Source organism: Staurois parvus, unplaced genomic scaffold (genome assembly GCF_062004578.1).
Source record: "Staurois parvus isolate SC_StPar_1 unplaced genomic scaffold, SC_StPar_1.0 ptg000115l, whole genome shotgun sequence".
Lineage (NCBI taxonomy): Eukaryota > Metazoa > Chordata > Amphibia > Anura > Ranidae > Staurois > Staurois parvus.
Window position 1 is genome coordinate 2,287,634 of NW_028317911.1, and position 12,112 is coordinate 2,299,745.

Sequence of the window (12,112 nt, forward strand, 5' to 3'; positions counted from 1 at the left end):
GGTTAGATCACCAAATAAAAATAGAATTGAAAAAAGGAAACTAATGCAGCCGTCCCATCAAGGAATTGGTAAGTTGCAATATAATACATGCTTGCTTTTTTGTTAAATATTGCTTTATACTCCCTCTCCTCCCGATCCATCCATCCATCCATCACACATCATTCTCCAATCAGGATCAGCCCGGTGCGAGGTCTGGAGACAGCTGATGCGCAGCCACGCCCACAAGCTTGCCTTCTCTTTCCTGCTCGCCGAGTGACGACACCGCACGACCTCTCCTATCGGGCGTAGCTCAGCGCCTGCGCACTAGCAAAGTGACCGGCAGCACAAACGGAGCTGAGTCGGGCCGAGCAGACGGGAAGATGTCCGGTCACTGGCAGCAGAGCGGGGCCCGCGGGAAGGACTTCACTAGTATCATACAGACATGCAGCGGCAACATCCAGAGGATCACCAACAACAGTAAGCATGCGCAGTTGTGTGCCCGACATCAGTGATGGAGCTGTGTCAGTGCTGTCAGCGGCTGGGGATGTGTCAGCGGGGCCGGGGAGTGTAAACATGGCTCATCGTCCATACATTGCACTGTCACCTCCATGCAGTACTATGGAGTTGTGATGGTGGAGGCCCTGTGTGCTCATGATGGATAGGATGCTAAGGAGCCACCTATGGAAGAAGTGCCTGCATACATGGATGGAGCATTCAGTGTACATCCCCTGGTGATTGCTCTACATTCCTTTTTAGGTCAATGAAACCTCCCATCATGTGCTGGGGACTGCTTCACTCTGTGTGATCATCATGTGATGGCCCTTGTTGGCCTCCTGGCTTGTACGCGGGCCACCCTGGCTTGTACTCGGGCCACCCTGGCTTGTACTCGGGCCACCCTGGCTTGTACTCGGGCCACCCTGGCTTGTACTCGGGCCACCCTGGCTTGTACTCGGGCCACCCTGGCTTGTACTCGGGCCACCCTGGCTTGTTCGCGGGCCACCCTGGCTTGTTCGCGGGCCACCCTGGCTTGTTCGCGGGCCACCCTGGCTTGTTCGCGGGCCACCCTGGCTTGCTCGCGGGCCACCCTGGCTTGCTCGCGGGCCACCCTGGCTTGTATGCACGTCCTGTCATCAGAGGGCTAAAGGCAGTAAAGGTCCAGCTAGCTAAAATCGGGTCATAGAGTAGAATGTTTCAGGAACTGATTCTAGGCCAGCCTTGCCCAACCTCTTCCCCCCCCCCCCCCCCAAAAAAAAATTGTCTTGAGGACCCCCTTCCACAACCACTCTATGGGGGGTCACCATCAAGGTGCATGGTGGTCAGTGGGAACATATGTAACACCTGCCACAGAAAATTTCTCAACTTGCTGAGTTTCACCAGTGACACCACCTGTCAAACTTGCCCGTTAACGTTGATTGAACCACACAGCAAAGACTCACGGTTGCCATACAGTACTTGAATACAAAACTCTCAAACATTGCCATACAGGAGGTAACAGGATAAACATTAGATCTCATAGATGCTGGTCTACCTCCCTCTGAAAAGTGCCGGCGCCTCCCGGAACTTTAAGAGGTTTCTGATGCTGGGAGACGGGGCAGGGTTTCTGATCATGGGACCGACGTGATTGGCTGTCACAGCGGTCACATGATCGGAAAGCTCTCAATCGCAAGTAGAGATCCGGAGCTTTCCGTTAGCTGCTGGTAACACGCAGAGCACATGCTCTTGGCACAGCTCTGTTTACATTCTGGTACGTGTACATGCAGTCTCTGTGTTAAGGCCCACCCACCGAGAGCCCACATATATATATATTGCGGCATCAAGAGGTTAAAGAAGTAGGGCCAAAGCTTTTTTGGCTATACTTCTCCTATGCGGTGCAGTTCATTCTGCACTACTGTGATCCACTTTCAGCCAACAGTGAGCTAAAACCCACTCTTGGCTGACAACACTGAACCAGTCCAGGCTCTTAAAAGATCCAAACAATATGGTCGGGATCCACCCAGATACTTGGACTGACAGCTGGTTCAGCCTCTCATCAAGGTTCTGACGGCCTAAGCCAGCCGCTCAGACCCCCTCCACAGCCCATCGCTCCAGCGAGGGATAGAGGAGCAGAGAGAGGTGACTGACATTCACAGGCTCTCTCTTCACTGAAGACCGAGGACTGAGCAATTAGTGGTCTTTTATTGCACAGTTCTTGGTCTAGAGTTGGTGTGGGAGCTCGGAACGCCATACTTCTCTTTTAGAAGATCTTTGGTGCACAGTGTCCCTGCCTAGTGGCGTTGGCCCTGGTATTAGGTAGGTAGGTACCATCAGGCATGAGGTCAAAAAGCCAATGGTCAACCAACAACTTCTGGAGGAACCCTGGTTGAGAATGGCTGGTCCAGCCTGCTGGAGAGAAGAATAAAGCAAGCTCTAGGATTCTAATGCAGGCCATAGACGGGTCCAAAACTGGCCGTTTAAAAAAAAAAAAAGAAAAATCGGGAGTTCAATAGGCCGACGTTACCACCAACGGTAAAAAGAGTCGCCCGATTTTCGTCCCGTCTACGGCCAGCATTTAATTACTTCTGTCCCTTGCAGAGAGCTACGCTATTATATTTGACATGAAAAAGGTCTTGCGGTTGCAACAATGTATCTATTTGTATCCATTTCGGATACAGATGTTTTTATTCGTATACAAATAGATACATTGTTGCAACCACAAGACCTTTTTCATGACAAATATAATAGCAGACTGGAATTCTTCCCTTTTTTTCTTCTTCCCTTTTTTTCTTCTTCCCTTTTTTTCTTCTTCCCTTTTTTTTCTTCTTCCCTTTTTTTCTTCTTCCCTTTTTTTCTTCTTCCCTTTTTTTCTTCTTCCCTTTTTTTCTTCTTCTCTTTTTTTCTTCTCTTTTTTTCTTCTCTTTTTTTTCTTTTTTTTTTCTTCTTTTTTTTTTTCTTCTTCTCCTTTTTTTTTCTTCTCCTTCTCCTTCTCCTTCTTCTTCTCCTTCGTCTCCTTCTCCTTCGTCTCCTTCTCCTTCGTCTCCTTCTCCTTCGTCTCCTTCTCCTTCGTCTCCTTCTCCTTCGTCTCCTTCTCCTTCGTCTCCTTCTCCTCCTCCTCTCATGCGCAGATTGTTTATCGGTAAAACGATCGGCCGATTTGCCCTTCATTGCCTGGAAAATCAGCTGTTTTTTTTTTTTTCTTTTTTTCCCAACTTTAGCGATTAAAAAAAATGTGCCAAAAAACGGCCGACCAATTAACCCATTAACGGTGCAAAAATCGGCCGTGGTTTTTTTTTTTTTTTTTTCCCTCCTGTCTATGGCCTGCATAAGGCTTCCCCACCTTTCTGTTCATATAGTTCACCCACACACATGTATTCTGGTATATGTAGATGTTGGTGGTTTAGTCACCCCTGACTGAAAACATAGGGGAGCACTGCCTCTGAAGTCCAAGCTGCACTGGACCATTATCACTGTGGCCATCACATGGCTGGATTTATGCCTGGGCACATTAGATGTTATACAGCCATGTCCCAGGAGGAGCCGAGACCTAGGTGGGGGTTGTGTTAGATGATCATGGGTTATTGACAGTACAGGTAATTGGTCTTCTGAGATGTACATAAGTTATTGAACTGTAATCAGTTTTCAGTTTCATCCGTCTATCAAAGCCGATAAGTTTAAAATGCTATAAGCTTTACAGAAACAACACAAGAATTTTTTCCCATTTGCATGCTATTAGCATGTCCTAAATCTGTTGACACACCCAGCTGTACAGGCCATTATATACAGTTGTAATAACTTACCAGCCTTAGTGACTCATCTCTGCTCATTATATATTTCATATGCACTTAATATTTAAAAAATGAAAAATGTTTTTAGAGATATAGATAGATATAGAGATATATATATATATATATATATATATCTATATCTCCCATATGTTTCCAGAGAGCCGATAGGTCATAGTGTAAGTAATATAGCAATTATTTCAAGTTTATAGTATAGTTAATAAGTTGTATAGTTGGCTGCTTTCACACTACTCATTACAAAAACGCATGCATATGTGATTTTTTTTTTTTTTTTTTTTTTTTTTTTTCCCACATTTCCGGTACATTTTGGACCTGTGAAAAATGACAAGTGACTCAAAAAATGCACCAAAACTCAACAACTGGTGTGTTTTTGATGCGTTTTCCATTCATTTCAGTAGAGAGGTGTGTTTTTGGTCTGTTGTGTGTTGTTTTGTTTTTTTTTGTTTTTTTTTCCTGCAAACATGCATAACAAATACAGCAAGCAGGACTTTAAAAATCTTTAGGCCATTAGCAGATCGGCCACTGCAAACTCTGCATTGTGCCTAACAATAGAGAGCAACTGAACATGTGCAGAGCAGGGTGAGACCATGTATAATTGGATTTTAAGCAGTATAGACACTTATGTTTAATGCTTTACATAGCTATACCTGCAAAAGGGGCCAGCCTGAAGTGATCTAGCAGGACTTCATTTTCTGACTAAAGTTCCAGTTTAAAGCTACATTCTCAAGGAACTCTGGGATGATGAAAAGTAGCCCACATTAAAAAAAAAACAAACCCAAAAAAAAGGTTACTGACAGAAATTTGGAAGCTGACATTGCTGACCACCTTCTGAAAATGCTAACTACCTGGCTGTCTCTGGCTGCAGTACTTTTAGTCACTGACTTGTAAGAAGTGCACGATAGTGAAGTCAGAAATCTTGATCTGCATTCTCTTCCAGCTCAGTGAGTCAGATAATAATGGCTCAGATCAGGGTTCAGACTTCTTGCTTGGTTAATCAGAAAATACTGCTAGCATGGGATTGACATTACAGCCAAGGAACTAGCATTTTGGTGGGTTGCTAATGGTTAAAGGATTCCTAACCCTTGTGTTATTTAGCAGCCTTGTGTAACCCATGCAGTGTTTTGTGTACATAACATCTAAGTGGCTTTGCACCTGCATGCTTCTTAGGTCTAGCTTGCCCTGCCTGCAACTTGTATTTAAGGAAAAATACGTGCAATTATCATTTTAAAGACTACTTTTTTTTCCTTTTTTTTTTTTTGGCACAAGGGAGAGTACAGTTGCTGAAATCTTCCATCCAAATTTGGGGATTTGGAGAAGATTGAGAGCAATAGAATGTACTTTTTTAAGTTTAGAATAAAAAATACAGTAGAATATATTTTTATGAGCCAGAGTTTAGTGTCCCATTAAACTAAGGCTTGACAAATTTGCTTTGAATCTAGGAGCCAGATGGGGGGAGCGCAGAGTGACATGTGGGGGGCAGCAGAGCTGGAAAGGGGCAGTGAGACAGGTGGTGGGTAGCAGTGTAGATGGGGGTAGTGTCACAGGAGGGGTGGCTGCAGGACAGGTGGGGGGCAGTGGGAAAGGTGGTGGGTAGCCATCTAGATGGGGGCAGCGTCACAGGAGGGGTGGCAGCAGGACAGGTGGGGGGCAGTGGGACAGCTGGTGGATAGCCATCTAGATGGGGGCAGCGTCACAGGAGGGATGGCAGCAGGACAGGTGGGGGGCAGTGGGACAGGTGATGGGTAGCAGTCTAGATGGGGGCAGCGTCACAGGAGGGGTGGCAGCAGGACAGGTGGGGGGGAGTGGGACAGGTGGTGGGTAGCCGTCTAGATGGGGGCAGCGTCGCAGAAGGGGTGGCTGCAGGACAGGTGGGGGGTAGCTGGCTAGATGGGGGCAGCGTCGCAGGAGAAGTGGCAGCAGGACAGGTGGGGGGCAGTGGGACAGGTGATGGGTAGCAGTCTAGATGGGGGCAGCGTCACAGGAGGGGTGGCAGCAGGACAGGTGGGGGGGAGTGGGACAGGTGGTGGGTAGCCGTCTAGATGGGGGCAGCGTCGCAGAAGGGGTGGCTGCAGGACAGGTGGGGGGTAGCTGGCTAGATGGGGGCAGCGTCGCAGAAGAAGTGGCAGCAGGACAGGTGGGGAGCAGTGGGACAGGTGGTGGGTATCCATCTAGATGGGGGCAGCATCACAGGAGGGGTGGCAGCAGGATAGGTGGGGAGCAGTGGGACAGGTGGTGGGTATCCATCTAGATGGGGGCAGCATCACAGGAGGGGTGGCAGCAGGATAGGTGGGGAGCAGTGGGACAGGTGGTGGGTAGCCATCTAGATGGGGGCAGCGTCAAAGGAGGGTTGGCAGCAGGAGAGGTGGGGGGCAGTGGGACAGGTGGTGGGTAGCTGGCTAGATGGGGGCAGCGTCACAGGTGGGGGGCAGTGGGACAGGTTGTGGGTAGCTGGCTAGGTGGGGGTAGCGTCACAGGAGGAGTGGCAGCAGGACAAGTGGGGGGCAGTGGAACAGGTAGTGGGTAGCTGGCTAGATGGGGGCAGCGTCACAGGAGGGGTGGCAGCAGGACAAGTGGGGGGCAGTGGGACAGGTGGTGGGTAGCCGTCTAAATGGGGGCAGCGTCACAGGAGGGGGGGCAGTAGGACAGGTGGTGGGTAGCTTGCTAGATGAGGGCAGCGTCACAGGAGGGGTGGCAGCAGGACAGGTGGGGGACAGCAGGACAGCTCTCGCCTGTCCAGCTTTGGCTCCTCCAGATGATGTCAATGGAGAGAATCTGGTGCTAGGAGGGGTAGCCTGGTTGTTGTGGATCGGTGGGGGGTCGGCACCATGCTGGCGGTGGGGCTGTCCTCTGTTATACAGGTGGTGGGACTTGGTGGTCCTGTAGACTCCAGTCCTCCAGTGGGCAGCACTGCCACAGATGAAGGCATCATTGATGGGCTGTGGCATGCGGCCAGCCACCATCCAAGCACTCGTCCAGTGGTATGGATGGGGCGGTCGGTGTGGGAGGCCAGGTCCTCAACTCCATGGGCTCTCCAGCGAGGGTGGCTGTGTGGTGGGGGGCTCGTCTGTGGTGTCCTCTGGGGAAGCGTGGCTTTCGTTGTTCATCCAGGACTCTGTGCTCCGCCTGGACTCAGCAAGGGATAGGGGAAACTCGGAGGGTCCTGGAACACTGGCCTGGGCTATACTCTGTGGGGCAGGGAAGAGGAGCCAGCTTAGGCTGTGGGGTGGGCAGTGTGCACTGGCGGGGTCAGGATGTGGTTTCCAGTCGCTATGGCAACCTGGCTCCAAGGAATTATTGAGCCCCACATTAAACTAGGACAACAGCCACCAGTAAAGGGACTCTTCTCCTTAAATGTAAATACTGTCCCTTGTGCTGAATAAGAATAAACACATTTAGGCTTTAAATTCCCCCCTATTGTCAGGGCACTCTGGTCCGGTCAACTGTTCTCCCCTGCGTCAGCCAGCACCTGCTATACGGTTGATGAACGAGTGCTCCTCAATGTCTGGTAATGCCTGGGAGCGGGGCTGCCACCAATAGGCCCCCATGTCCTACCCATTGTTGGCACTTCCTCTTCTCCCCAGCAAGGTAGCTGCTGCCTGACACAGGTGAGCCGATCACACGACTGGACTGGAGCGGCCTGAAAATAGGTAAATACAGCGAGGAACAGAAGTATTTGAACACCCTGCGATTTTGCAAGTTCTCCCACTTAGAAATCATGGAGGGGTCTGAAATTCACATTGTAGGTGCATTCCCACTCTGAGAGGCAGAATTTAAAAAAAGAATTCAGGAAATCACATTGTATGATTTTTAAAGAATTTATTTGTCTTGCACTGCTGAACATAAGTATTTGAACACCTAAGAAACAGCAAGAATTCTGGCTTTCAAAGACCTGTTACTGTGCCTTTAAAAAGTCCACCTCTACTCCACTCATTAATCTAACTTAGTAGCACCTGTCTGAGCTCTTTAAAGACACCTGTCCACCCCACAGTCAGTCAGACGCCAACTACTACCATGGGCAAGACTAAAGAGCTGTCAAAGGACACCAGAGACAAAATTGTGGACCTCCACAAGGCTGGAAAGGGCTACAGGGCAATTGCCAAGCAGCTTGGTGAAAACAGATCAACTGTTGGAGCAATTGTTAGAAAATGGAAGAGGCTAAAAGATGACTCAGTCTCCCTCGGACTGGGGCTCCATGCAAGAACTCATCTCGTGGGGTATCCCTGATGATAAGAAAGGTGAGGAATCAGCCCAGAACTACAAGGGAGGAGCTGGTCAATGACCTGAAGAGAGCTGGGACCACAATTTCAAAGGTCACTGTTGGTAGAACACTACGCCGTCATGCTTTCAAATCATGCATTGCACGGAAGGTTCCCCTGCTCAAGTCCTCACATGTCCAGGCCCGTCTGAAGTTTGCCAATGACCATCTGGATGATCCAGAGGAGGCAAGGGAGAAAGTCATGTGGTCAGATGAGATCAAAGTAGAACTTTTTGGTCTAAACTTCACTCGTCGTGTTTGGAGGAAAAAGGATGAGTTGCATCCCAAGAACACCATCCCTACTGTGAAGCAGGGGGGTGATAACATCATGGTTTGGGGGTGCTTTTCTGCGAAGGGGACAGGACGACTGCACTGTATTAAGGAGAGGATGAATGGGGCCATTTATTGTGAGATTTTGAGCAACAACCTTCTTCCCTCAGTCAGAGCATTGAAGATGGGTCATGGCTGGGTCTTCCAACATGACAACGACCCGAAGCACACAGCCAAGATAACCAAGGAGTGGTTCCGTAAGAAGCATATCAAGGTTCTGGAGTGGCCTAGCCAGTCTCCAGACCTAAATCCAATAGAACATCTTTGGAGGGAGCTGAAACTCCGTGTTGCTCAGTGACAGCCACGAAACCTGACAGATCTAGAGGAGATCTGTGTGGAGGAGTGGGCCAAAATCCCTGTTGCAGTGTGTGCAAACCTGGTCAAGAACTACAAGAAACGTTTGACCTCTGTAATTGCAAACAAAGGCTTCTGTACCAAATATTAACACTGATTTTCTCAGGTGTTCAAATACTTATGTTCAGCAGTGCAAGACAAATAAATTCTTTAAAAATCATACAATGTGATTTCCTGAATTGTTTTTTAAATTCTGTCTCTCAGAGTGGGAATGCACCTACAATGTGAATTTCAGACCCCTCCATGATTTCTAAGTGGGAGAACTTGCAAAATCACAGGGTGTTCAAATACTTCTGTTCCACACTGTATATACATCTTTTTTTACACAGTTTAGTTATTAAGGGTGTTAGGAAGGGAAGGAGCATTGTTAAGCATAGTTGGCAAAAGCCCGGAGTTCTACTTTAAGTCCAGCTAAAACTTAGTTTTGTAGCGTTGTGAAGGGTTAGACCCCCTGTTGAGTTTTTGCTATCTGGGGCTTTTTTTTTTTTTTTTTTTTTTTTTTTTTAATTTACCTTTTCACTTATTGTCCTATGGCAACGGTTTTAGCAGTCAGGAAGTCTAGAAAATCTCTCAACAGCAACATGAACAGAAATAAGAATGATTTTATATATGTTATTGTTTTGTTTTGGTATAAAGTGGAGAGGTATTAAAACCCCTGTCCGTTTTTATTATGTTTGTGACCCTGTTAAGGAGATTCACCCTTTCTGTTTGTCCTGCTTACCATTGAAAGGAAAATAGAAGAAAACCCCACATTTTGGGTTTTCCCCAGTAAAGCAATAGAGGGGAAATCTTCCAATGGGGACACTGGTTCTGGGGATCTAGGGATCTGCAAGGGATTCCCTTAATTTTCATGGTTTTCCTCTCACTTCCTGTTTGGTTATGGGACAGGAAGTGAAGGGAAATCTCTGCAATGGGACACAGATGGCAGGGGAAAAAAAAAAAATCTGACACAGGTTATAAGCCTCCCTTGCTCTATCCAAAATGGGGGGGGGGGGAAGTTTTGCCTATGTGTTTTTTTTTTTTTTTCGTTTTTTTTTTTCTTTAAATCTAAAGTATACTTATTTCGTCACAGAAACTTACATGAGGAACAAATACGCATTTGCACCACTTTAATTATAGCACTATTTATTTTCCTAGGGACTAATAGGCATCTTGGCCTCAAATGATAGCTCTTCAAGATGTTTTGAGCAGTCTTACACCCTTGTTATTACAAAGCTGTCTTTATATTCGAAAACTATTCCTGTCCTTCACAGGACTGTGCTTTTGAAATGTCTTTTCTAATCAGATAACATTGTTTGAGTTTTCCTTCACTTGCCAGGTAAAGCTTGCTTTAGTTTTGCACGTCAAGGGGAGAGCAGGTGTCCTGCAGGCACAATGGTGTGCTAAAGCTGGGCATACACTGTTCAAATTTTGGCTTGTTCCTGATGAACGGGGAGAAATTTGCTTAACGGGTGGCCCTGTCAGCTTTCTTGCACTCAATATCATTTGACAAAGGAGCCAGGTGAAAAAAAATGTCTACCCAACAGTAGCTGCATATAATCAGATGTAGCCACTGTGTGGGTATTCTCACAGCTGCTGGTGCTGGCTGCCAGAACACAATGGCCGCAGTGGGAGATTTCACCCATCTACCATATATAGCATAGATGGAGGAATGTGTTCTCCCCTTTCTCGTGTTCTCCCCTTTCTCGTGTTCTCCCCTTTCTCGTGTTCTCCCCTTTCTCGTGTTCTCCCCTTTCTCGTGTTCTCCCCTTTCTCGTGTTCTCCCCTTTCTCGTGTTCTCCCCTTTCTCGTGTTCTCCCCTTTCTCGTGTTCTCCCCTTTCTCGTGTTCTCCCCTTTCTCGTGTTCTCCCCTTTCTCGTGTTCTCCCCTTTCTCGTGTTCTCCCCTTTCTCGTGTTCTCCCCTTTCTCGTGTTCTCCCCTTTCTCGTGTTCTCCCCTTTCTCGTGTTCTCCCCTTTCTCGTGTTCTCCCCTTTCTTTTTCTTTTTTTTTAATTTAGTAGGCTGAAAAAGAAAGAAGTCTAATGGTCTATGGTTGGCTTTACAGTCAGTCCACTGCTATTCCTAGATTGTAAGCTCTTATGAGCAGGGCCCTCTGTTTCCTCTTGTGCCAAATTGTATTGTAACTGTAATGTCTACTTTCATTTTGTAAAGCACTGCACAAACTGTTGGCGCTATATAAATCCTGTATAATAGTAATAATAAGTTGTTGTTTTTTTTAATTTTCAAAAATTATTGCTGTCAGATTTCTGAATTTATTTTCTTAGCTATATGTTAGCCATCATAAGATATGGTGTCATTCTTCCAGTTCATTTTTTTCTTTTATTATGAATAGAGATGAGTTTGGGCATCCTCTGAATGCACATTCTTTTTTTTCTTTTTTTTTTTTCTTTTTCATTGAGTTGTGCCCTGCAGCCCACCTGTTTTTTACGTGAGCTGCAGGGCAGGAATGACCAAGCCAGTAGCTCATTAGAGTTTAATAATAATAATAAAAAAAAAAGAGCATAAGGGTCTATTCACACTAGGAATCGCACAGGAACGCACTGCATGTTTCTGTGAGATTCACATGCAGTTCCGTGTGGCATCAGCCCATTTATTTTGAATTTGCTGAAATCGCACTGCACCAAAAGTAGTTAGCATTTGGGGTGTAGTTAACTGCATATCGCAAGGGCAGTGCATTTTCAATGCGGTGTGGTAAATCTGCTTGAAATACAGGTTTCCCGTACCGAGTTCTAGAGTGAACGGGCCATAACATAGGAAATTGTGCTGAAAATTTTAGTGGGGCACTTTTCTGAATGATGAAAGAAATCCGTGAGTGGCTCAGCCTTTTAAGTTCCATCCCGGGGGCGGACTGACCATTTGAAAACTTGGGCACTGCCCGAGGGCCTGGGGTCAGTAGGGGGCCCCATGAGATGCCCTTGGTACTTTTTTTTTTTTTTTTTTTTTTTCTCTATAGGCTTTTTTGAGTTTGGGCAAGGACACAGGGGGCCCCATGATCCCCTATTGCCTGGGGGCCCCATGAGTTGTCAGTCCGCCCCTGTTCCACCCATAACTAAAATGTGAGTTGCAAGTGGATAAGCACAAGCAACATACAGATATTGGATGGCAGCCAGGCCTGCAGGCATGATCTAAGCATCAAAGATGTTTTTGCATGAAATATTTCATAATCATACATATTTGCTTCAGTTTAATATTCATGGTTGCTTAGTGAGTTCTTGATCTAAAACATGTATGCAGCTATTGAAGTCTTGATTTGCAGATTTATTCCAGGGCAATGACGCAAAGTAGTGAAGCCCATTAAAGGATAGCGGGAGGTTCCCTTTTAAAGAGTGTTCTGTATAGACGATGCTAAGTGAAGCTCACATGTCCAAAATATGGCTTAAATATGGTCTTTGAGGACGTTTTCCATTGACAATTCA

General features: G+C 46.8%; 1 protein-coding gene across 1 annotated transcript in view; it reads left to right on the forward strand.

The window, feature by feature from the left end:
- Positions 1-246: 246 nt before the first annotated feature.
- STX12 (syntaxin 12) overlaps positions 247-12,112 on the forward strand; it is a 36,612-nt gene continuing 24,746 nt past the window's right edge. Inside the window, exon 1 of the mRNA XM_089671928.1 lies at positions 247-456. Within this exon, the coding sequence (XP_089528054.1) occupies positions 360-456 (97 nt within the window). The 5' untranslated portion in view covers positions 247-359. The remainder of the gene's footprint in view (positions 457-12,112) is intronic.